This window comes from Loxodonta africana, chromosome 4 (genome assembly GCF_030014295.1).
Source record: "Loxodonta africana isolate mLoxAfr1 chromosome 4, mLoxAfr1.hap2, whole genome shotgun sequence".
Classification (NCBI taxonomy): domain Eukaryota; kingdom Metazoa; phylum Chordata; class Mammalia; order Proboscidea; family Elephantidae; genus Loxodonta; species Loxodonta africana.
This window is the reverse complement of record NC_087345.1, coordinates 122,309,248-122,337,068: the sequence shown is the minus strand read 5'-3', so window position 1 is coordinate 122,337,068 and position 27,821 is coordinate 122,309,248. Positions and strand designations below refer to the sequence as shown.

Sequence of the window (27,821 nt, the reverse complement as noted above, 5' to 3'; positions counted from 1 at the left end):
GAAATGCAACATGGTACAATCAGTATGGAAGGGGATTTGACAATATATAGCAAAATTATGTATTGATTTACTTTTTGATTGAGCAATCCTGCTTCTAGGAATATGAAGACATGCTGGACAAAAACAAATGCAAAGATTAGTATGCACCACACTATTCATTAGAACCTATTTAACAAAGAAAAAAAACAAACCCAAATGTCCATCAATATGGGACTGGTAAAATAAATGATGGTTTATCTACACAATGGAGTACTATGCAGCTATAAAAAGAAATGAAGGATATCCTTATATACAACTATGAAGCAATCCTCAGGTTATATTAAATGAAAAAAGCAGGCAAGAAAAAATATAAACAATATGTTACTGCTTATATAAGAATGGGGAAAATATACATACATACATACATACACACACATATGATGTTGTTAGCTGCCCTCACGTTGGTCTCTGACTCACTGCCCAAATATGGGGAAATATGAAGATTCAATAACTGTAATGAATTGAAACCCTGCTGCACAATGGAAAAAAACGCTATCCAGCCTAGTGCCAACCTCACAGACCGTTGTGATTCATAGGATTTTCACTGGCTGATTTTCAGAAATAGATCGCCAGGCCTTTCTTTCTAACTGAGTCCTTGAGTAGTTCAGTTAATGTACTTAACCACTAACAGAAAGTTTAGAGGTTTGAGTTTACCCAGAGGCACCTTGGAAGACTTAGAAGAAAGGCCTGGTGATCTACTTCCAAAAAAATCAGTCACTGAAAACTCTACGGAGCACAGTTCTACTGTGACAGGCACAGGATGCCAAGAGTTGGAGTTGACTCAGGGCAAGTGTTTTGTTTTTGTTGTTCTTTCTAATACACATATATAATGCATAATTTTAATATTTGCCTTTATTTTTTAAAAAGGAAGACAAAACTATAAAAATATTTAATTGGTGACCTATATGGAAGAAAGGGAATCAGGTATAGAGATTAAGTAGACTTTGTTCTGTACATGAATTTTAGATGACTAAAAACATATACATAATTTAAAACTAATGTTTTTTTAATTTCTCAAAGTAGAAAGCAAAATGAAACAAATACATGTATTGTATATCACATTAGTGGCATAACCAGTGACTTTAAAACATAATTTGAATGTGCATGTTGCTATCATTGCTGTGTGTCATGTAGTTGATTCCAACTCATAGCTACTCTATAGGGTAGAGTAGAACTGCCCCCATAGGGTTTCCTAGGATGTAATCTTTACAGGAGCAGACTGACACAGCTTTTCTCCGGTGGACAGTGGGTGAGTTCAAACCGCTGAACTTTTGGTTAGCAGCCGAGAGCTTAACCATTGGACTACCAGGGTTCCTTATTGAATGTACATACCCAGAGATTAAAAGGACAAAAATGGCACCAAAAAAAAAAAAAAAAATTCTTTAAATTGTTTTCAGTAATCATATTGTTTGTAGTGGTGTTGGTATTGTTAACTGGAGACTGTTGAGAGTGTCCCTTTGGAATAAAGCAAATGTGTAATCATACTGGTCCTACTGAAAACTGGGATTTTTGGCATGTGAGAAAGTAGAAAAAGATGTGTTTGATGAGGTTAAGTAAAGGTTAAGTAAAAATTCTGTAGTATTAAATTTGATTAGGGTATTAGTGCTACCCACAATGTATGTTATCTTAGAAAAAAACATTTTCCGGCTTTGTGCACTGAAAATATCTATGTGCTATGACAGGCTAAGTAGCAGTGAGCATCCCTACTGCTAAGACTGTAGTCTCTGTTCGGTGCCTTCGAGTCATTTCCGACTCATAGCAGGCCCTTCATACTACAGAATGAAACACTGCCCTGTCCTGTGCCATCCTCACAATCGTTCTTAAGCTTGAGTCCATTGTTGTAGCCACTGTGTCAATCCATCTTATTGAGGGTACTCCTCTTTTTCACTGACCCTCTACTTTACCAAGCATGATGTCTTTAAACATCATTTTTCACTGAAAGGAAACAAAGCTTTTTGGAGAAACATTTGAATCCAAGTTCATGGAGGAAAATGATGAACACAGAACATACCAGAAAGCAAGGAAGCAATCAAAGACAGCTAGAGGCTTTTCCAAAGAATTCAAAGGCACCAACATGAAGACAGCCTCACTGCCCAAATATGGGGAAATGTGAAGATTCAATAACTGTAATGAATTGAAACAATTCAAAGATGTTTAAGTTCATTACTTCATTATAATGGTTAAAAAAATTAATAACCCAAACTTCCTAACAGGTCATCTTTGCAGGATGCTGAAGTCCGACTCATTAATTTGAAAATCTTTAAATACAGGGGGAAAAAAATTATCTCACCTATATAAGCTGTTCCTCTGTGTAACTAAATAGTTGATGATGGAATATTTCTCTTTTTAGAATTATTTCGACTAATAAAACAGGAGGGGATATAGACTATTCCCACTTTACAACCCCCAGAGGAGCAGTGGACTGAGGCAATCACCCAATGGATGCTGACACTGCAAAATGCAGATAATCAGACATCATGCCTCTTGACTGAAATACAGAACATCATTTATGAAGGAATTCTGCCAAAAAGAAATCCGGAATCAGATGAAGCCCCTAGGTCTAACTGACAATTTATACGATATACAGGGAAGAGAGAAACCTGTTAGGCTACACCATATGGATGCATTCAGCAAAACCAAGACAATGGGAAGTGGTACATGAATATGTCCAGACTGCTTAAAAATAAATAAATGAATAAATTGAGGAGAGAGAGAAAGAGGGGAAATATATATGGCTTAAGGGATATAGCTGCCTTATTTGGATTTGATTTGAACAAGCTATAAAACAAAACAAAAGCAACAACAAAAAATTAGAAATTATCAGGGATGTTTGAACAGGGGCCAGATATTTGATGGTATTAAAGAATTCTCCCTCTCTCCATATGTATATATTTAGTAAGGAGTGTACTTTGGATAAAAATTGCTAATTTTAATGGTTTTATACACATTTAAGCTATGATACAGTAGCAAGCCAGTTAAACTAGAGTTTGCAAATATTATTTATTAAATTTTCTAAGAAGTGTGTACACATCAACTATGTTCTTTGTTTCCTTCCTATTTAAAAAAAAAAAAAAAAAACTGTTGCCGCCTACTTGATTCTGACTCATAGCAACCCTATAGGACAGAGTAGAACTGCCCCATAGAGTTTTCAAGTCGCGCCTGGTGGGTTCGAACTGCCAACCTTTTGGTTAGCAGCCATAGCACTTAACCACTATACCACCAGGGTTTCCCGCCTTCCTATTTAGAATATATTAATATGTAGAAAGAATGAGTTCTATTTTTTCCAAATTGGAGATTAACAAATTTCTTCTCTAAAGGGCCCCAAAGAAAACATTTTAGGCTCTGCAGGCCATATATGGTCTCTGCTGCAACTACTCAACTCTCTGTTGCGGTGCTAAGGAAGCCACAGATAATATTTTATCTAATATCCCTAATGAACATGCAAAGGGTTAAATGGTTAAAGAGTTGAATCTTACCATTTATTTAAGTTTTCAATACATAGGAAAACAGAAAACTCAGGGAAGGGGAGTCTAATTAGGTAATAAAGTCCAGAGAAGGCACTAAGCCAAAGAAATGTGTGACATCTGAATAAAACCTTCAGTTTTGCCTCCAAACTATTACTGTTACAAACAGGTGTCTGGTTTGCAAATTCTGGGGAAATAACTTCCATCTCACAACCTTACCTTGAGTCTAAATTCTGCTACTAGAATCTCATTGACAAGGAGGCATTTTCACATTAACTTAAAAAAAGTTACTGAGGTAAAAGTAAATATAATAAAATTCACCTATTTTACATGTATAGTTGGATGAGTTTTGGGTAAATTTTCAGTTGTACAAACACCAATAGATTTAAGTTTTAGAACATTAATTTCATCACCAGATTTAAAGGGCTCACCTGATTAGGCCTGACTCACCCAGGATAATCTCCCTTTTAATTAACTAAAAATCAACTGATTATAGAGATAAATTACATCTGAAAAATCCTTTTGCCTTTGCCACATCATGTAACAAAATCAAAGGAGTGGCAAAGATAATTTACATATCCATCACTCCCAAAAGTTTCATGTTCTTTTGTAATCTCTCCTTCCTCTCTCGTCTTGTTCTCCTTCTCCCCTTTCCCATCTTCAGGATGCTACTGATCTTTCTGTCACTATAGATTAGTTTGCAATTCATAGATTTTTTTTTTTTTTAATAAATGGAATTATCCGGTATGTACTCTTTTTTATCCGGCTTTTTTCACTTAGCATAATTATTAAGATTCATCTATATGGCTGTGTATAGCTGTAGTTCATTCATTTTTATTGCCAATTAGTATTCCATTATGTGAGTATACTACAATTTGTTATCCATTTATCTGTTGATGGTCATTTTCTCCCTAGCTCGGTCCTATTACAAATAAAGTTGTCATCATATTTCATGCACAAGTCTTTATATGAATATATGCTTTCATTTCTCTTGGACAACTACCTAGGAGTGGAATGGCTGAGTGACATTTTAAGAAATTTCCAAATGGTTTCCAAAGTGACTGTACTATTTCACAGTCCCTCTAGCTGTTTATGAGCATTTTAGTTCTCCACATCCTTGCCAGCAGTTGGTAAAAAAACCAAACCGTTGCCATTGAGTCGATTTTGACTCGACCCTATAGGACAAAGTAGAACTGCCTCATACGATTTCCAAGGAGTGGTTGGTGTATTTGAACTGCTGATCTCATGGTTAGCAACAGAGCTCTTAACCACCCTGCCGTGAGGGCTCCAACACTTGGTACAGACAACCTTTAATTTTAGCCATTTTAGTGTGTGTACTGGTATCTCATTGTGGTTTAAATTTGCATTTTCTTAAGGACTAATGATTTTTAGCATCTTTACACATGCTTATTTGTCATCTGTATATCTTCTTCTGTTCAAATATTTTTTAAACTGAGTTGTTTATTTTCTTATTATTGAGTTTTGAAGGTTCTTTATATATTCTGAATATAAGTTCTTTATCAAATATGTGATCTGCAAATATTTTTCCCAGTCTTTGCCTTTCCTTTTAATTTTCCTAACAGTTTTTTTTTAAAAGAACAGAAATTCTTAATTTTGATGAAGACCAATTGATCTTTTTGTTTTTCTTTTTCTTTTACAGATCATGCTTTTGGTGGTGTATCTACGAAACTGTTGCCCAACCCAAGGTCACAAAAATTTTGTCCTTCTTTTACAGAGAAGAAATCTGAGCCACAGAGAGCTGAAATTATTTGTCTAAATTCACACAGCTGAATTGTGGAGGAGCCATGAGTAGACAGCATCTGTCCTATTGCAGCTTCTAAGGAGAAGCTAACTGGACTAGCTGCCTGTTATACTTCTTTCCAGGTCTTACATATATTGATGTCTTGATACCATCATTTCACCATTAATTCAAGCTTTAATATTTGAAATCACCTTTCATTCATCCCTCTTATCCACATTTTACATATCATTAATAAAAATATAAATATTTTTCTTCCTCTTTGGAATAGTAGCCAAAAGATATAAATTTGAGTCACAACTCTGATAGTCACATTACCTGTGATCCCTTTCTGGAATTCAAGATCTTTATAATGGGAATCATACCCTCTGGGTAGGGATTTTGTAAGGATTGAATCAAGAACACTGACTGTAACTGTAAAGTGCTAAGCAAATGTTGTGACTGATATTCATTTTTCTCCAATGGAAGAATTACTATTTGATTCCAGAAACAAAAATTGCAGTGAGATTGAAGTGGAATGAGCAATGGCTACAGTGTTAGAAAAGACCAGGTAGGCAAGTGTAGACCAAATCATTTAGGGTCTTGATGTCCAGGAAAGAACAGCTACAGTTTCATTCTCAGGGCAACAACAAGCCATTCATTGCGAACTGAGCAGGAAGCTGATATGCTCGGATTTTAAAGTAGGCGAAAAAAAAAAATTAAGATGTCTCTCTGTGAACTTTAGATGGAGACCAGTCCTAGTATTACACTATTTTCGATGAGAACAAAGAGTGAGTTGGACCAGGGTCATTGCAAAGAAAAGGAAAGAAGTGGATAGATGTGTGATGTATTTTTGAAAAGGAAACGTGGCGAATCAGGCTAGTCTCCTCATTGTCCTGTAAACATATCTGCTCATTTTCTTCTCTATAATTTTCATGCTTTTGGCTTGCCCTGTCTCACTTTCCAAGGTTCATCTTGAGAAACTTTTTGTTCATTCAGTACATTCTTGAATATTCTACTTGTTCCTTTCTCTGAGTTTCTAAATATCCACTCTCCAATTGTTTTACTTTCGTCAGTTTTGTCTTATCATTTATAAACCATAAAGCTCCCTGATGGTAATACTCTATTTATTTATCTCTACAGGACTACAGTACCAGGTCCACAATACATAAATAATAAATAACTAATTGATGAATCATATAGCATCCTTTATCAAAAATGAAACAAACAACAAAAAACACTCAATAATTGATCTAGGAAAGTAATAGGATGTTAAACATGGGCATACCATGCAAACTGATTTACTGTAATCCACTAATGGAAATTCATTTATCACAAAGTAGGCAAAGTACTAAGTTAGAATTTTCTAGAATGACTGAATAGAGTCCATAGGCTCAGCGTCAGGTCATCCTTTCATACTGCTGCAAGCTGTACACTTGAGTTGTGGTGAGAGAAGCTGGAGCTGAAAGCAATGTTATAGTTCTTTTGGGATGTTACTATTCAATCTTTAGGAAACCTTTAAAAAAATTTTTTTTTTAAACGTTAAGCATTGTTGAGAAAATCCAAGAGGACTCTTCAGTATACTACATGGTGATGTAAAACCGAATTGCTCTAAAGAGGGTCAAGGAAAATTACAATTATTCTGAGACTTAAATCTTTTGAAAGGTGGTTAGAGACCAAAGAATTATAGTGCTGAATACCTATATATAGGAGGAGATTTCACATAAAGTACTAAATGTATTTTAACAAATGCCACCTACTCTATTTGATTGTGTAATTTTCTAAAAGAATCACCCAATACAAGCATGTTTTATGTATGTCTTTGTTGATCCACGGACAGGACGAGCCACAGATATTTAAGGGTGAAATGTATATGTATCAACTGTAAAACAATAAATGAAATAAAAATCCACAGTCTTCAAACTCACCATTAAGACTCCTTTCATCTCATAGCTCACTAGCAAATCAAATGTATAAAGCACTTCTCACCCAGAAAGTCAGAGAGCAAAGCACTAAAGCAAAACAAATGCCAATGATTAAGGAAAATTGAACACAGCAGTAAAAATATGTTTCTTTACTTTTAAATACAGACTAGGAACTGCAAATAACTGAGAATGGATAGAAGTGGTAATTTTTTTTTTTTGTCTTCACGATTCCAGAGTGTTGAATACAAATAACAACAAAAAACTTGTTGCTGCAAATCTCAGTAATCCTTTTGAAATTACTTATTTTAAAAATTCACCTTATTTAGTAATAATTTTAAAGTTACTCAGATGTCTTTGTCATTTCTTAGATTGTCTGCTCTTGACATGGTTCAGATTTCTTTTAAGCAATTTTAAGAGAAATGGTTTCAAAGGTCTTTCATAACTTGAGACGGTATCAAAGAGGAGAGGTAAACTTTCTGCTCTTCACAACATCAGTGGACAATGTAAAGATGACAGAGAATATTTTGTTCTACACTGAACAATACCGAGATAATTTACAAGGAGATTTGTGATCTTCAATGGGATAAACCAACTTTAGGAGAGTCACTTGAGGGCTGATATATTAGTGAATGACTGTTGTCAATTATTACTTATTTAGCATGACCATTGACCCACTGAACTACTTCCAAGAATGCTCTGGCAGTCATGAATTAGAAGAAGGAGTAAGTAGAAATTTTAGAGTTCTTCCTTTTTATCTGTAATTTTTTTTTTTCCAGCAGTGCTGTTAAAGGAAAGATGATTTTTAAAAGGAAGATCATTGATTTTGGTGAACAGGCAGCAAGATCAAAGTAAAAGTTTTATTCTTAGCTAAGAAATTTGGAGGAGGGCTTCACTTTCTCTTACTCTCTCAGACTCATTCTTTGACCTGTTTTCACCCTCTTTCTCTCCCTCTTCCCCTTGCTTTCATCAACGCCTCAGTTTTAGCAGTTATTTACATGTATCATTTTCTTACTTTTTGCATATAAAATCTTGGAACTACCATATGTCTTAAGAGTTTTCTGTTGAAAATAAGTCTCGACTCATGTACCTACCAAGCTTAAAATAGATCAAGCAGGGCTTAATAAAAAAAAACAAGAGGCAGTGAGAGCCTTAAGAAATGGAAGAAATAGCTCTCTTTTTCAGTTTTCTTTAGTTTCAACGGTAATATGTTTGGAGTGGAATTCTGAACGCATTTCCTGAAGGTGTACAAATTTTGGCAATGGTCAAGAAGGAGATGCCTATTGTTATTAAGGTGAGATGATAGCATTTGTTAAACTTGGCTAGGATCAATGCAAATAAAGTTTTGGAAAGGCTAGTGATTTTTTTTTTCAAAGCTATTTGCAGGCGATGGGAGGAAGATGCAGCAGTCTGCTTCCCTAATGATTTACAACCTTGGAAACCCTGTGGGCACTTCTATTCTGTCCTTGTAGGGCAATTATGAGTCAGTCGCAGAGGGCTTGGTTTTGGTTTTTGGCTCAGTATGCAACTCAGAGGCTATTATGAATACGAATAAGATTATTTGGTGAACTGCTTTGAATTCGTTGACTAAAATATGCCTTGTAAACTGTGACTTTACTATTGCAAAATACATGTAGATTTATATTTTGTTTCTCTCTTTACAAGGATGATAGAGAATTCTCAATCAGGTCGATTTCTAAGTGTGGCGAAAAGTTGCTGCGATACACTAAAAAATTTTCAAAGGAGTCTGGTGGCACACAGTAGGCAAACTCAACCCATTCTTTTCAATGCTATCTCTAAACTGCATTTGAAATCCCCTTTCCTTATTGCTGCAGAATTGTTTTCAAAATTTACTTGATCTTCTGGATCATCTGAAATATTTGTTAAAAATGCACATTTCTGGCTGTCTTCCCAGGAAATTCTGATTCAGGAATTTTGGTGAGGGAACCTGAGAAACATTTTCTAACAAGGCCCCCAAGTAATTCTTAAAATCAGGCAACACTGAGCAGTGTTCTCAACTTTATGTTACCAGTGGCCGTGTAGTTATTTCCAACTCATGGCAACCCCAAGAGTGTCAAAGTAGAATTGTGCTCTGGAGAGTTTTCAGTGGCTGATCTTTCAGAAGATTGCCTGGCCTTTCTTCTGAGGTGCCTCTGGATGAATTTAAACCTCTGACCTTTTGGTTAGTAGCTCAGATCTTAACCGTTGGCACCATCCAGGGGCTCTTAACTATTTGTTATTGTTGTTAGGTGTGGTGGAGTTGATTTCAACTCATAGTGAACCCATGTGATAGAGTAGAACAGCCTCATAGGGTTTTTTTTCTGGCTATAATCTTTACAGAAGCAGAATAACAAATTGTTCTTTTGCAGAGCTGCTAGGTGGGTTCAAACTGCCAATCTTTTGATTACTAGCCGAGTGCTTAACCATTTGTGCCATGAAGGCGCCTTTCCAATTACTTAGGCAGCTTAAAGAACAAGATTCCTGGCGTCTGGGCCCCATCACGAACCATTGTAACCAGAACCTCAGGTGGTGGGGCCCAGCCACCAGTATTTTTTTAAGAGTCCTTGGTGGTCGTCATGCTCATCTAGGATTAACAATCACTGCTCTCAAACAATGCTTAGGTGAATATTAAAACAGCTTGAGGAAAATACTGTGGGTTAATAAATTTTTACCTCTAGTGTTTCATTAAGATAAAAAATTAAAATTAAATTTGAGTAAGCACTGAAATCAGAAACATTTCGTTATGAGACAGGTATCATGCAGGGTCAATTTGAGTACCAGATATTCAAAATTTCTGGGAAAGAATAAATCAATTTCTAGACTTTTTTTCAAGAACTTTACCAATACTCTATTAGGGCCTTTAATCATGTATAATTCATTCTGCTAACCCGTTAGCAACAGACTATGATATGCAGATGAAATGCAAATTATCAGGTGAAGTATGGAGAAAAACACTGAAGCAAGATTTGAGGTTAATTTTGGTAGAATTTAAAATCATGGCCATGAGCAGACTTAATTATCTACCTTCCCTTGGCTTCTGGGGAAGAATCTGCACAGGTGTATTTACCTAGATGATCTCCAGTGTGGTAACTCTTAATTGTACATCTCAGATTTTGGAAAACATTGAAAGAGTCAGGTTCCAATCTGGATAATGGCACAAGGATGTTGGCAGATTATCCCACCTCTTGATTTCAGGGAGTTTAGCTTTATTCTTTCAATGAAGTGCTCAGTTGAGGAAGATCCAGTACCAGATGGTAATGTTGGCTGGAGTGGTTTTCTCACCTACATTTGGCAGCTCTACTCGGAAGTAGTGCTTTCAATGCCTAAGATTTCCAGTCTATACTATTTAACATGATCATTGGGAAGCTTTAGGTGGTAGAGATGCAATGACACATCTCATTAAAGGTCCAGTAACTATGAACATCTGACATCTGTGCTGAAAATAGGACTGGATGCAGCCTCCAAGTGGTTATAGATTCAAGTGGTGTGTTTTTTTTTTTTAAGGTACTACTGAAATTCATTATATTAACCAAGCTTATAATTTCTGGGCATGTCTGACATAGGGAAATAGAATATGAGTTAATGTGCTGCTCATCTTAAAGATGGGTTTTCTCTTTATCAGCATTGATTAGGCAATGATTTTACCTGATGATTTATTCATCATATATTAATAATAATAGTAATTATAGCTATCATGATTTGAACACCTATTATGTGCTAGGACACTTTATGTATAAACTATACATCAGCCCTCTGAGACATTCTTATTTTGGGGTTGAAAGACCTGAGGTTCTGAGAGCTTAGGGAACTTGGCGAAGGCCAGTGAAACTCCTGACAGCGCCAGGTTTCTGCAGTTGCCTGGCTGCCCGGCAGGGTCTCCATCCATCTTGTCACCCACCCCTGCAGTATAGAGGAGTAGCATCAGCAATCAGTATTATAAACTGCAACATGTGGCTGTTCATAAAATTTTCCTGTAGTTTAGTATTCCAGTTGAAAACAAAACAAGAACAACAAAAGGCAAATCCACTCAGATTCAGCCTTCCAGAACTTACCATCCAAATAGTCTTTATCAAGTTAAAAAAATAACACCCTGATTCTTCTATACATTTGTAGGTGCTTTAACTTTAGCTTTTTAAAACACTGCCTGATTCTTTTTATCAAAGATTTTAATGAAATTAGGAAATAATAAAAAACAAAAATCTAAATGTGTTCATCTGAAATTTGCCTTGGCTCCTCACAGCTGCAGAAATTCATTTTTACCTATTCCCCATCCCTCTTCCCAAAGTCCTAAAGCATGGATCTGTTGGGAATACTCTCCATTTCCCAAGAGAAGTATTTCATTCATGTAATGTCTCCTTTGTAACCAACACTGAGAAATGTCACTTTGATTAAACATAACTCTGAATGACTAAGACCACAGTACAATAAATTCTCCAGAGCTATCTTTCAGAACAACTGATTGCTCTCCAGTCTTAATCCTCCAGAGTCTTATTTAATCAAAATGATGTTGCTAATTAAGGATTAAAACCTCCGAATAGAATAAAAAAGAAGGATTTTTCTTTCTCCTTTGGGCAGGTCAAGAAGGCAGAATTTGCTATGAAGAACTAAAGAATCCCTTCCACCTTTGGTAAAACTGCATTATTCTCTGACATTTGGACTTAATCCAAAACAGGCCTGAGTGCTTGGTAATATTAATATAATTGGAAAAAAGAGAGAAAAGAAAGAGGGAAAGAGGAAGGAAGGAAGGGAAGAAGAAAGAAAGGAAGGAAGGAAAGAAGGAAGAAACTGCCTTAGATGGCTACATATATCCCAGAAAATATTTATTTTAACTTTTTGTTTAATGCTTTAATATAAATTTTCTTTAAATATGTTGTTTCATGCTATCTGTACACTGTTTTGATCTCTTGTTAACATGGATGGAAAGACTCAGAATATTTTGGAAAAATGTTGGCAACCCATTTCACAGAAAAGAAGGAACAGAAGACAATGTATCTCAGATCTATTTATGTCCACTGATGAATAACAACAACAAAGAAATTCAACACTAAATGCTGAACTGCTTTCCTTTTAAATCTATGTTTCAATTTTTTTCTGGCATTTATATTTAGTAATAGAAATCAGTTTCTTAAAAAACACACAAACTGTGTAAGAACTCATTATGAGAGACAAAGATTCACAGAAAGGCAGTTTGGTTTTCATGGAATACAAACTCTTCAAGGTGTTGGGGATAAGGTGCGTGAGAAACAGAGGTGCTGACTGATGCTTTAATGAATTGTAAAATACTTCTCCCATCCTTCTCATCTTATCTCTGAATTGTCCTATGGATTTATAATCCCTGCCAAATTAGTCTATTACAATGTGAATATAATAATAACAGCTACCATCTATTGATTACCATCTACAGATTACTATGTGCCAGGTTCTCTGCCAGCAACATATATACTATTACCTCTAGTAAGACTTAAGCAAAGGTTTTATTATCCTCTTTTACAAATGAATACACTGAAGCTTACAGAGAATGAATGACTTGGTCAAGGTCAGGTGGCTTCTATTAAGTAGAGTTGAGACTTCCACCCAGGCTAGTTTAGTTCCAAAGCCACATTCTATCTAACATGGTAAGTCACTTCACACCTGTTTATTTGCAGGATAAATGTATCAAAGTGTCTCGGGAAGGTGCTGGTAAGCTGTATTGGTCTGTACCTGACCATATGTTCCCATAATAAGTGACTGAGTCATTGTTAACAGGCATCTCACATTGCTGCTTACCCAGCCCAAAGAGTGACCAAGACTGAAAGACCACCATCCAAATGGGACCAGAAAGCAAACAGTGAGAAATCCCTAAAGAAAAAGAATGTCAGAGACCTGTTTCCTCTCCTAAGTGGTGTTATCTACCAGTTAAAAAATGACATTTGTTTCTTTGATCCATACTCCTGGAGGCCATAAGCGCCCAGTGGACAAACGATGGCTCTTACTCCTTCTGTGCCGAGGCAGATGGTCAAGAGTGCGACCTAAAACAGTCTCTTCTGCTCCTTCTTTGTTATGTTATTAATCATGTGGTAAGAGCCCATATAGAAGTCTTCTGAGGGAAAAGCAACCACAGATACAGTAAACAAAGCAGTACCTGTAGATAGAGTAAAAAGGGGAATAAATATGGCATAGACAAATCAAACTACCAAATCAACTCTGAAATTACATCATTACGTGGTTGTCTTATTAAAATATTGACATTAATTGTTGAAATTTTGGGGATAGCCTGCTTTTTTCTAAGTATGACTTCAATAAGTGTTCAACTAATCCAGAATTCTAGCTTGTTTTCCTCAAGTTTGAACTATCTCTCCCCTCAGAATGTATAAGCAAATCATGTCTATTTTAACAAAATTAAAACAATTCAGAAATGCCTCAAGTAGGAAATTAAGATGACTAATTTCACCCCCAGAGAAAACCACCTTTAACAAGTGTCATTTGTTCTTAATCAGTAGAGTGATAGAAAACTCGATGGTCTCAGACACCTCAGAAGCCTGTTAAATGAAACATTTTAAGAAGAATATTATTCTAAATAGATGAGAACATAACCTCTCTTTCTCTTTCCTACTTTCCCTTTCTTCACTTCTCATGCAGGTGGGTGCTTGTGTTTTTTAAGAAACTCACCTCCACACACAGAGGTGAGAAGGTTGGGAGTAGAGAGAAGTGTGAACAGGGTAACATACCCCAGTGGTAAGGAGAGGAGGACAAAGGAGGGCTGAGCATCCTTCTCACATCCACCTCACAGGGACCACACTTGAGGACTTTAAAAATATAATTCAATTCCTTGCTTTTGTTAAGGTCTTTATATTTTGCAAACTATTTTCACATCCTATATTGTTCCACCTTGGAAAAACTTTGTGATGTTGTTATTTCAGTTTTTCAAATGAAGAAACAGGCTAAATGACGTTAAGTGACTTGCCCTATGCTAGACAGCAATCCAGTACAATCTCCCTCTTTTTGGAATTTCTATTGCCAAGTGATCAAATCATTTTTTTCAAGTAGCATTTTCCCCATCAGATTATAAAAGTAATGCATTCTGATTTCCAAAAATTTGAAAAATTTAGAAAAGCACCCAGAATAATATAAAAGGCCCATAATCTCATGACAAAGAGACAGCCTTTATTATTGTAATTTTATTAATGTGTTTTACTTAAATAATAAATTGAGATTATGCTGTTGATTTCTTTTAACATAACCAAACAACACTCCCACATGTCTGTCAGTTTGTCATACTGTGGGGGCTTGTGTGTTGCTGTAATGCTGGAAGCTATGCCACCAGTATTCAGATACCAGCAGGGTCACCCATGGAAGTCAGGTTTCAGCTGGGTTTCCAGACTAAGACAGACTAGGAAGAAGGACCTGGCAGTCTACTTCTGAAAAGAATTAGCCAGTGAAAACCTTATGAATAGCAGCAGAACATTGTCTGATATAGTGCTGGAAGATGAGCCCCCCAGGTTGGAAGGCACTCAAAACATGACCGGGGAAGAGCTGCCTCCTCAAAGTAGAGTTGACCTTAATGACGTGGATGGAGTAAAGCTTTTGGAACCTTCATTTGCTGATGTGGCACGACTCAAAATGAGAAGAAACAGCTGCAAACATCCATTAATAATCGGAACCTGGAATGTACAAAGTATGAATCTAGGAAAATTGGAAATCATCAAAAATGAAATGGAACACATAAACATCAATATCCTAGGCATTAATGAGCTGAAATGGACTGGCATTGGCCATTCTGAATCAGATAATCATATAGTCTACTATGCTGGGAATGACAACTCGAAGAGGAATGGCATTGCATTCACCGTCAAAAAGAACGTTTCAAGTTCTATCCTGAAGTACAACGCTGTCAGTGATAGTATCATATCCATACGCCTACAAAGAAGACCAGTTAATGAGACTATTATTTAAATTTAAGCACCAACCACTAGGGCCAAAGATGAAGAAATAGAAGATTTTTATCAGCTGCTGCAGTCTGAAATCGATCGAACATGCAATCAAGATGTATTGATAATTACTGGCGATTGGAATGTGAAAGCTGGAAACAAAGAAGAAGGATCTGTAGTTGGAAAATATGGCCTTGGTAATAGAAACAATGCTGGATATCGAATGACAGAATTTTGCAAGACCAATGACTTCCTCATTGCAAACACCTTCTTTCATCAACATAAACGGTGACTATACACATGGACCTTGCCAGATGGAGCACACAGAAATCAAATTGACTACATCTGTGGAAAGAGATGATGGAAAAGCTCAATATCATCAGTCAGAACAAGGCCAGGGGCCGACTGTGGAACAGACCATCAATTGCTCATATGCAAGTTCAAGCTGAAACTGAAGAAAATCAGAGCAAGTCCATCAGAGCCAAAATATGACCTTGAGTATATCCCACCTGAATTTAGAGACCATCTGAAGAATAGATTTGACGCATTGAACACTATGACCGCAGACCAGACGAGTTGTGGAATGAGATCAAGGACATCATCCATGAAGAAAGCAAAGGGTCATTGAAAAGACAGGAAAGAAAGAAAAGACCAAGATGGATGTCAGAGGAGACTCTGAAACTTGCTCTTGAGTGTCGAGCAGCTAAAGAAAAAGGAAGAATTGATGAAGTAAAAGAACTGAACAGAAGATTTCAAAGGGCTTCTCGAGAAGACAAAGCAAAGTATCATAATGACATGTGCAAAGAGCTGGAGATGGAAAACCAAAAGGGAAGAACACACTCAGCATTTCTCAAGCTGAAAGAACTGAAGAAAAAATTCAAGCCTCGAGTTGCAATAGTGAAGGATTCCATGGGGAAAATATTAAACGACGCAGGAAGCATCAAAAGAAGATGGAAGGAATACATAAAGTCATTATACCAAAAAGAATTAGTTGATATTCAACCATTTCAAGAGGTGGCATATGATCAGGAACAGATGGTACTGAAGGAAGAAGTCCAAGCTGCTCTGAAGGCACTGGTGAAAAACAAGGCTCCAGGAATTGATGGAACATCAATTGAGATGTTTCAACAAACAGATGCAGCGCTGGAGGTGCTCACTCGTCTGTGCCAAGAAATATGGAAGACAGCTTCCTGGCCAACGGACTGGAAGAGATCCATATTTATGCCAATTCCCAAGAAAGGTGATCCAACCAAATGTGGAAATTATAGAACAATATCATTAACATCACATGCAAGCAAAATTTTGCTGAAGATCATTCAAAAACGGCTACAGCAGTATATCAACAGGGAACTGCCAGAAATTCAGGCTGGTTTCAGAAGAGGACATGGAACCAGGGATATCATTGCTGATGTCAGATGGATCCTGGCTGAAAGCGGAGAATACCAGAAGGATGTTTACCTGTGTTTTATTGACTATGCAAAGGCATTCGACTGTGTGGATCATAACAAACTATGGATAACACTGCGAAGAACGGGAATTCCAGAACACTTAATTGTGCTCATGAGGAGCCTTTACATAGATCAAGGGGCAGTTGTTTGGATGGAACAAGGGGATACTGACTGGCTTAAAGTCAAGAAAGGTGCGCGTCAGGGGTGTAATCGTTCACCATACCTATTCAATCTGTATGCTGAGCAAATGATACGAGAAGCTGGACTATGTGAAGAAGAACGGAGCATCAGGATTGGAGGAAGACTCATTAACAACCTGCGTTATGCAGATGACACAACCTTGCTTGCTGTAAGTGAAGAGGACTTGAAGCACTTACTAATGAAGATCAAAGACCACAGCCTTCAGTATGGATTACACATCAACATAAAGAAAACAAAAATCCTCACAACTGGACCAGTGAGCAACATCATGATAAACGGAGAAAAGATTGAAGTTGTCAAGGATTTCTTTTTATTTGGATCCACAATCAACAGCCATGGAAGCGGCAGTCAAGAAATCAAAAGACGCATTGCATTGGGCAAATCTGCCGCAAAGGACCTCTTTAAAGTGTTGAAGAGCAAAGATGTCACCCTGAAGACTAAAGTGCACCTGAGCCAAGCCATGGTATTTTTAATCACATCATATGGGTGTGAAAGCTGGACAATGAATAAGGAAGACCAAAGAAGAATTGATGCCTTTGAATTGTGGTATTGGTGAAGAACATTGAATATACCATGCACTGCCAAAAGAATGAACAAATCTGTCTTGGAAGAAGTGCGGCCAGAATGCTCCTTACAGGCAAGGATGGCGAGACCACGTCTTACATACTTTGGACATACTGTCAGGAGGGATTGGTCCCTGGAGAAGGACATCATGCTTGGCAGAGTACAGGGTCAGCAGAAAAGAGGAAGACCCTCAACAAGGTGGATTGACACAGGGGCTGCAACAATGAGCTCAAGCATAACAACGGTTGTAAGGATGGTGCTGGACCAGGCAGTGTTTCGTTCTGTTGTGCATAGGGTTGCTATGAGTTGGAACTGACTCGACGGCACCTAACAACGACAACAACAACAACCAAACAACATAAACAATTTCTAAGATCACATTCTTTTTCAAAATAATTTCTAATAATGATGTGGCATTCTAATCATAATTTCTTTAGGAATTCCTTTTCAGTTGTTTTTCATGAATACAAAATATCCATATACATGAATTTTGTACAAATCTTTGATTATTTCCTTAGCCTAAGTTCTTAGTCAAAGTTATTCATGTCGTCATGGCTTTTTAATACCATTGAGAAAATGTCCTTTAGAAATATAACAATTTAAACTCCTATCATCATTTCGTGAGAGGGCCTTCCTCAATACTGTGTTGTTGTTAGGTGCTGTCCAGTCAGTTCCGACTCATAGTGACGCATAGTGTACAACAGAATGAAACACTGCCCAATCCTGTGTCATTCTCATTATCACTGTTTGATCCCATTGTTGCAGCCTCTATGTCAATCCTTCTCCAAAAACTGATCCCTCCTGATAACATGTCCAAAGTATGTGAGACATAGTCTCGCCGTCCTTGCTTCTAAGGGGCATTCTGGCTGTAATTCTTCTAAGACAGATTTGTCTGTTCTTTTGGAAGTCCATGGTATACTCAATATTCTTTGCCAACACCATAATTCCAAGTCATCAACTCCTCGTCTGTCTTCCTTATTCATTGTCCAGCTATCCCATGCATATGAGGCGATTGAAAAACACCATGCCTTGGGTCAGGCACACCTTAGTATTCAAGGTGACATCTTTGCTTTTCAACATTTTAAAGAGATCCTTCGCAGCAGATTTGCCCAGTGCAATGCATCTTTTGATTTCTTGACTGCTGCTTCCATGGGTGTTGATTGTAGATCCAAGTAAAATGAAATCCTTGACAACTTCAATCTTTTCTCCATTTATGATGCTGCTTATTGGTCCAGTTGTGAGGATTTTTGCTTTCTTTATGTTGAGGTGTAATCCATACTGAAGGCTATGGTCTTTGATCTTCATCAATAAGTGCTTCAAGTCCTCTTCACTTTCAGCAAGCAAGGTTGTATCATCTGCATAATGCAGGTTGTTAATGACTCTTCCTTCAATCCTGGTGTCACATTCTTACTTATATACTCCAGCTTCTTGGATTATCTGCTCAGCATACAGATTGAATAAGTGTGGTAAAAGGATAGAACCCTTGCGTACAACTTTCCTGAATTTAAACCACGAAGTATCCCATTATTGTTTGAATGACATAATAGCCTCTTAGTCTATTATATAGGTTCCGCGTGAGCACAATTAAGTGTTCTGGAATTCCCATTCTTTGCAATGTTATTCATGCTTTGTTATGATCCACAGTTGAATGCCTTTGCATAGTCAATAAAAAACAGGTAAACATCTTTCTAGTATTCTCTGCTTTCAGTCAGGACCCATCTGACATTAGCAATGAAACCCCTGGTTCCATGGCCTCTGCTGAATCTGGTTTGAATTTTCTGGTAGTTCCCTGTCAATATACTGTCACAGCACTTTTGAATGATCCTCAGCAAAATTTTCATTGCGTGTGATATTAATGATATTGTTTGGTAATTTCCGCAGTTGGATCACATTTCTTTGGAATAGGCATAAATATGGATCTCTTCCAGTTGGTTGGCCAGGTAGGTATCTTCCAAATTTCTTGGCATAGACTAGTGAGTACTTCCAGCACCGCTTCCATTTGTTGAAACATCTCAGTTGCTATTCTGTCAATTCCTGGGTCCTTGTTTTTTGCCAATATCTTCAGTGCAGCTTGGACCTCTTTCTTCAGCACCATTAGCTCCTGATCAGATGCTACCTCCTGGAAAAGTTGAAAGTCAACCAATTCTTTTTGGTATAGTTATTCTGTGTACTCCTTCCATCTTCTTTTGAGGCTTCCTGCATCATTTAATATTTTCCCCATAGAATCCTTCAATATTGCAAATCAAGCCTTGAATTTTTTCTTCAGTTCTTTCGGCTTGAGAATTGCTGAGTATGTTCTTCCCGTTTGGTTTTCTAACTCCAGGTCTTTGCACATGCCATTATAATACTTCACTTTGTCTTCTCAAGCCACCCTTTGAAATCTACCGTTCAGTTCTTTTACTTCATCATTTCTTCCACTTGGTTTTGCTACTAGATGTTCAAGAGCAAGTGTCAGAGTCTCTTGACATCCATTTTGGTCTTTTTTTTCTTTCCTGTCTTTTTAATGGCCTCTTGCTTTCTTCACGTATGATGTCCTTGATGTCATTACACAACTCATCTGGTCTTTGGTCATTAGTGTTCAATGGGCCAAATCTATTCTCGAGACAGTCTCTAAATTCGGGTGGGATATATTTGTTTGTACTTTGCCTCTTGTGGACTTGTTTTAATTTTCTTCAGTTTCAGCTTGAACTTGCGTATGAGCAATTGATGGTCTGTTTCACAGTTGGCCTCTGGCCTTGTTCTGACTGATGATACTGAGCTTTTCCATTGTCTTATTCCACAGATGTAGTTGATTTGATTCCTGTGTATTCCATCTGACGAGCTCCACGTGTATACTCACCATTTATGTTGTAAAAAAAAGTATTGGTAATGAAGAAATCATTGGTCTTGCAAAACTCTATCATGCGATCTCTGGCATCCTTTCCATCACCAAGGCCATATTTTCCAACTACCAATCGTTCTTCCTTGTTTCCAACTTTCATGATCCAAACATCAATAGTTATCAATGCATCCTGATTGCATGTTCAATCAATTTCAGACTGCAGAATGGGTAAAAATCTTCAATTTCTTTATCTTTGTCCTTAGTGACTGGTGCATAAATTTGAATAATAGTCGTATTAACTGGTCTTATCTTTTTTTTTATTGTAGACGAATGGATATTATCCTATCACTGACAGCATTGTACTTCAGAACAGATCTTGAAACGTTCTTTTTGACGATGAATACAATGCCATTCCTCTTCAAGTTGTCATTCCCAGCATAGTAGACCATACGATTGTCTGATTCAAAATGGCCAATACCAGTCCATTTCCACTACTAATGCCTAGGATATCAATGTTTATATGTCCTTTCATTTTTGATTATTCCCAATTTTCCTAGATTCATACTTTGTACATTCCACATTCCGATTATTAATGGATGCTTGCAGCTGTTTCTTGTCATTTTGAGTCATGCCACATCAGCAAAGAAGGTCCTGAAAGCTTGACTCCATCCATGCCATTAAGCTCGACTCTACTTTGAGGAGGCAGCTCTCCCCCAGTTGTATTTTGAGTGCCTTCCCACCTTAGGGGCCTATCTTCCAGCACTATATCAGACAATGTTCTGCTGCTATTCACAAGGTTTTCACTGGCTAATTCTTTTCAGAAGTAGCTGGGTCCTTCTTCCTAGTCTGTCTTAGTCTGGAAGTGCAGCTGAAACCTGTCCGCCATGGGTAACCCTGCCGGTATTTGAATATTGGTGGCATAGATTTCAGCATCACAGCAACACACAAGCCCCCATGGTACAACAAACTTGACAGATGCATGGAGGTCCTCAATACTAGTTACCATCATTAATTTTTTTTTTTTTGCCAGTTTGATGAGTGAAAAATCACTTTTCTGTATTATCTTTGTCCTTTTTGTTTCTTTGGCATTAACATTTTTGGTATTAAATTTGTGTATAGTTGTTTTATGTGGTTTGTTTCCTCAGCCAGACTATATGCTCATTAAATGCAAAAATTGGGTCTAATGTTTCTATCTCCCTTAAGTGGTTTTCACAAGGTGAAGAATATATACACTTAATACTTATTCAATAATAGATTAATTTAACATGAGGGTGGACCCTTTAAATCATTGAATTTGCAAAGTTTCCTTTGGAGGTTAGCTTGCTTGCCGAAAGTGAAGAGAACTTAAAGCACTAACTAATGAAGATCAAAGACCGCAGCCTTCAGTATGGATTACACACTAACATAAAGAAAACAAAAATCCTCACAACTGGACCAATAAGCCACATCATGGTAAACTGAGAAAAGATTGAAGTTGTCAAGGATTTCATTTTACTTGGATCCACAATCAACAACCGTGGAAGCAGCATCCAAGAAATCAAAAGATGCATTGCATTGGGCAGATCTGCTGCAAAGGATCTCTTTAAAATGTTGAAAAGCAAAGATGTCACCTTGAATACTAAGGTGTGCCTGACCCAAGCCATGGTATTTTCAATCACGTCATATGCATGTGAAAGCTGGACAATGAATAAAGAAGACTGAAGAAGAATTGATGCCTTTGAATTGTGGTGTTGGAGAAGAATACTGAATATACCATGGACTGCCAAAAGAATGAACAAATCTGTCTTGGAAGAAGTATAACCAGAATGCTCCGTAGAAGCAAGGATGGTGAGACTATGTCTCACATACTTTGGACATGTTGTCAGTAGGGATAGGTCCCTGGAGAAGGACATCATGTTTGGTAGAGGGTCACTGAAAAAGAAGAAGACCCTTAGCAAGATGGATTGACATAGAGGCTGCAACAATGGGCTTAAGCAAAACAACGATTGTTAAGGATGGTGCGGGAACAGGCGGTATTTTCTTCTGTGGTACACAGGGTCGTTATGAGTTGGATCTGACTCAACGACACCTAAGAACAACAACAAGAACTCTCTCTCTACTATGTGGTTAAAACCTTGGCTGCTAACCAGAAGGTTGGCAGTTTGAATCCACCAGCTGCTCCTTGGAAACTGTATGGGAAATTCTTCTCTGTCCTATATGGTTGCTATGAGTTGGAATTGACTCGTTGGCAATGGGTTTTTGGGTCTGTGCCTCTACCACATAGTCTTCTTCTCTGGCAGTGATGTGAGGCTGGCTAGGCAAAGGGTTATCCAAAGAGAATGTACAGAAGAATTACCTCCTGCAGCAACCGTTTATTTAAGGTTAAGGCATTTTAGTCCATATGATGCCTTTATGTAAGTAAGAAAGACACTTTACTTCTATCTTTTGGGAAAATGTAATTTTTCTAGATCAAGACTTTATTTCTATCTGCTGTAAAATTGATGACATAAAAATACAAATTTATGACATATCAAATGTGTCCTCTTTGATACGGTACTATTATGCACTTACAATCAGCATACATGTACTTAGTAGCTCTGCATCTAGCACCATGATGTGTCATATTTCCTGCTTAGTGTTGGAGTTCCACTCGTTCTGCTCTCCAGGATCTAATGAGTCCATCAGAGAGAGCAGACATGAAGGTGGACAATTATAATGTGATAAATGAAATCGTATAGTTATGATCAAACATGGTTGAGCACAGAGGAGCAAGCAACGAACACTGTATGGTCTAGAAAGAAAAGTAGGAGTTTTTAAGTCTTGGATATGGGGTGGAAAGATGAGGGAAGGCAACAATTTCAGGTAGAAAGAAGAACATGTATAAGATTAGAAGGGTAGGGAAGAAGGTAAGGAGAAGTTCAGCCTTGTTGAGGTTGTGCACTGAGAAAGAAGTCTGCAGGGGCAAATTTGGTATAGATTTTAAAGGACTTTTTATACTAAATTAATAAGTTTGAATTTTATCCTTTAAATAATAGGGTCAAAATGTAGATTTATTTTTTTCGGAAGTCAATGTTGTGACAGAATGATGTACAGACCGGAGTCCGCAGTTACTGGTAGACAGTAAGTAAGAAAGCAAGCTGCATTTTTGAGCTAAAGTTGTAGCAACTCAGAAAGAAGAGACATTTCTGACAGAACCTCTGATATTTAGTGACTGGTTAGAATTTGATGGCAGCTGAGTCAGATAGATACACAAGGAAAGAACTTACAGTAAGAAAATGAAAGGTCATGGAGTTCGCATTGGTCTTCTGTTTGCCAAATTCAGAAGTTGGGACATCAGTCCTAGTCTGATGACATACATGGGAACTTGTATTGATAGGAATTACCACGTGTTATGGATTAAATTGTGTCACCCAAAAATATGTGTATCAATTTTGCCAGGCCATTATTCCCAGTATTGTGTGATTGTCCACCATTTTGTCATCTGATGTGATTTTCCTGTGTGCTGTAAATTCTATCACTATGGTGTTAATGAGATGGCATATTGGCAGTTGTGTTGAAGAGATCTACAAGATCAGATTGTGTTTTAAGCCAATCTGTTTTGAGATATTAAAGAGAGAAGTAAGCAGTGAGACAGGGGGACCTCATACCGACCGCCAAGAAACAAGAGCCAGGAGAATAGCACGTCCTTTGGACGTGGGGTCCCTGCACTAAGAAGTTCCTCGACCAGGGGAAGATTGGTGACAAGGACCTTGCTCCAGAGCTGACAGAGAGAGAAAACATTCTCCTGGAGCTGACGCCCTGAATTTGGGCTTGTAGCCTACTAGATTAAAAAAAAAAAAAAAGAGAGAGAATAAATTTCTTTGTTAAAGCCATCCGCTTGTGATATTTCTGTTATAGCAGCACTAGATGACTAAGACACCATGTTTAACAAAAAGTTACCAAATGCTACTGATGTGGCCAGTAGAGTAGTAACCTGTCACCAGGTTAAGAAGAGTAATTATTCAGGTCTCGCTTAAATGTTTCCTTAACAGAAAACATTCCCTGACTTACCTACACAGAATAGCAGCCGTGTCACTGTCTATTCCTTCCTGTCCCCTTACCCAACCTTTTTTTCTTCATAACACCACGTGCCATATATCTATTTACTTGATTATTTTCTCCTTCCCTGCACCAGAAAGTATACTTCAGCTTTTTCTCCATTGCATTCCTAGATCCTAGAACATTTCAATGAGAAATACTTGTTGAATGTTGAATGAGAATGTGCCATGCAGAGGCTTGGTTTTTATTTCATAGAACTTAAGCAATGATGACATTTCCAAGTATGAATCACACTCTGATCGATTCAATAAATGGTAATTTACCACCTGCCTGAAATTGTGTAACACGGTGGTTTCCTGATACCCATCCCTTCCTCGTTCAGCCACAAACGTTCATTTCTGTTGCACTTCTCATTACTGGTGAATAGTACCCTACCTTTCTAAGTTCCTCAGCTCACAATCTTGGAGTTAATTTTTGTCCTGCCTTTGCATTTGTGCCCTTATTTAGTCATCAAGCTTTGTAATTTTTCACATGGTCTCTCCTGGGTTGACACTTCTCCACTGCCAAGACCATCATTCAGAGATTTCCTGGTCTCTCTGTCTGTAATCTCTCCCTGTGGTTGCCCATCCTTTTATTGAAGAAAACATAACAACAATAATTGTTGTTTTCACTGTATCTTCACCTATGTTGTTGCCTAGAACAACTTGAACTTTTCAGCCTAAAATTCTAGATGTGCATCAATTTCCTCTCTATACCTTATTAAAAAAACTATCTTGATATTTCCCTAACATGATTTCTCATAATCACCTCACTCCCAAACTTTTGTAGATATATTTATTTTCTTTATATAAAGGATAGTGTAGTGTCTGAAATTATTTATTTTTTAGCATATAGCCATAATTTATAATATAGAAATCATGCCTTCATATGCAATCTTAATATGACTAATTAAAAGACCACCTTTTGATGAAAACTTATTTCACATTTATTCTATGTGAACTTCAAAAACCTTTTTACACATTTCATCTTGTGAAAGAATTTGTCACATAGAACTTGTCACAAATTTGAGCTTGGGGTGGGAAGGGGGGAGAGGAACGCATTCTAAAAAGTACAGAAGATAGACATGCAAAAAATAATTATAAAATATAATAAGTGCAATATTGTTATCAAAGCATCACCTAACACACACATTTACTAGGTAATATCTTCAAATAATACAAAGGATGAAATAAACTGAAGCAACATTCTTGCTTCATTTACCACATTTTAACCTAAAAGCATGATGGGAATAATATAAACTAAATTTTTAAATAAAAATTGATTCAATTAATTTGAAAACAACAATCATAGAGGACACTCACCTAGAAAATGTAGAAATAAGCAAATATAGACCAGTTTGTTTCTTCCTAGACGGACATCAGCGAGCCAACCTGCAAACACAGGGGCAAGCAGTGAAGTTCCAATAAAGCATAAATTCAAAATGGCTGCCCGGTAATTGCCATAGCCAAGCTTGATAGTGCAAAAGGGGATCATATTGCTGACGACTTGAAAGAAAATAAACCTCTCACACAGCTCCCCCAGAAGTAAACATTCCAACCTGGATTTTTTTTCACAGAGTATGATGAAAAGAAATAACCAACATCTCTTACAGTTTTCTCCTCAATGCTGTGAGGTAAGGGTACTTTCGCATCAGTTATGTTAAAGGCTGTAAGAGACATGACTACTTTCCTTTAATACGACTTATGTTAGTGATTTTAACTTGATTTTTACCCCCACCCATCTAATGAAAAAATAAATAAAGTCATTGCTTTGAATTTCACGTCTCCATGTTAAAATTTTGTAAGGTTTTTTGCACATTAATGTTGTTCATTTTGATGATCCGGGAGCGCAGGGAAGGAGACGTATTTAAATGTTCATGGTAGCCCAGAGTAGCCAAATCTGATTTGTTTGTTTAATTACTTAGAAGCTAAATTAGGCTTTTCCTCCAAAATTATACTGAATTACAAGAAACCAGTTGCATACGTGTGGAAACTCATCTGCCTCACGCTGATAAAGGTTTAAATACAGAGGCAGAGGAAGCAGTTTTTCAGGAGAATTTGAGAGCTAGAACAAGAAATAATTTGAGTCTAATAATTTTTGATACTTTAATTAAACAAGTCAGAACAGTACTAAGAGATAAGGCGTGAAAGAAAATCTGTTTTTGAGGGGGAGGGATACCTTATCATTATTACATTTCTTGTTATTTTTGGTTGGAATTCTGATAAGAAAGTTAATTAGGTAACAAAAATGCTAGTACATTTAGGTAACAGGCAGAGTTTACAAGAAAGTAATTTAAGTGCACTAACAAAAGAAGAAAATATTAAACAAAAATCCGCTTCCTTTAAGTTGACCCCATACTTGTAGAACAGACTCTCAGAGGAAATCAGAATCAAAAGCCGCTATTTGACTTCCTTATTAGCTAGCAGCCAGGGGTATAGCAACCAGCCTACACATGCTTTGGGGAATATCGGATCTGGTATCACCCCGACCCTCCAGCTGAGTTGAATGGTGGTCGCATTCTATTTTGGAAAGCAGGAGGGCACCAATTAAGCTAAAAAGCAGCAGTAAAATGCTTTAACATTTAGTGATTTAGCTGCAAGGACTTAGGAAGACAAGGGACTGAAGCTGTTCGGTTAAAGTCATAATAATTCCATAATAGGGAGTGAGTATTCTCATGTTCGAGTCAAAAGCAAGAGACTTATAAAGGCTTCTGACTGAGATTCTTATCTTTCAACCTGGGAAACTGGGGACAAATCTCTTTGTTTTGACTCCTAATATTCTAGTAAGGTAGCTATTTGCATCTGCTCAGCATCAGGTCCCCCTTCTGTGGTAACAATGCCTTACTTTTCCTTTATGTAGAATTATCATGTAATTGACTATCCAAAGTTGGATACTTTTGTGAGTGAAATTATGTTATTTATAGTTATTCTTGGACAGCAGGTATAAACTGGAACTGTCTAGGGCAAACTCCAACATGTGGTTACCATCTGGTGGAGCTATTAATCAGGGTATTCCTTTTCTTTTGACCAAGAGGGCAACACATGGCCAAAGATGGTCCTTATCTTTTTTTCCCCCAGAAATTTTTATTATGACTGGAATGACTCAAGAGTAGATGTGGTGGAACCTGAGTCATTCAGATTGTTGTCTTTAGGTGCCATTGAGTCAGCTCCAACTCATGGTGGCCTCATGTACATCAGAATAAAATGTTACCAGGTCCCACTCCATCGTCAGGATTATTGGTATGCGTATGTCTGTTGTTACAGCTGCTGTACTTCTTAAGTGTCTTACAACCTAGGGACTCATCTTTTAGCATTATATTGGACAATATTCTGTTGTGATCCATATTTTTGGAAGTAGATTGCCAGGCCTTTCTTCCTAGTCACTTGGAGGAAACCAAAAACCAAGCCCGTTGCTGTCAAGTTGATTCTGACTCATAGTGACCCTATAGGACAGAGAAGAATTGCCCCATAGAGTTTCCAAGGAGCACCTGGTGGATTCGAATGGACGACCTGTTGGTTAGCAGCCATAGCACTTAACCACTAGGCTTAAAAAGGATTGCCCATGAGACCCTGACGGAGAACTCAGGGCTGCCTGGTTCTTTGCCTTCTGCAGGCATGCTTATTCAGCTTTTCCTTCCATCAGTTCAGTTTAGCAAAGTTAG

General features: G+C 37.3%; 1 protein-coding gene across 1 annotated transcript in view; it reads right to left on the bottom strand.

Annotated features, from left to right (window-relative positions):
- The window catches only part of SLC15A5 (solute carrier family 15 member 5), a 110,938-nt gene extending 84,941 nt beyond the window's left edge, over positions 1-25,997 (bottom strand). Inside the window, 5 exon segments of the mRNA XM_010600214.3 lie at positions 10,948-11,063; positions 11,424-11,518; positions 13,056-13,284; positions 25,483-25,713; positions 25,716-25,997. Coding sequence (XP_010598516.1) covers positions 10,948-11,063; positions 11,424-11,518; positions 13,056-13,284; positions 25,483-25,713; positions 25,716-25,839 — 795 coding nt within the window. The 5' untranslated portion in view covers positions 25,840-25,997.
- Between the last annotated feature and the right edge of the window lie 1,824 nt (positions 25,998-27,821).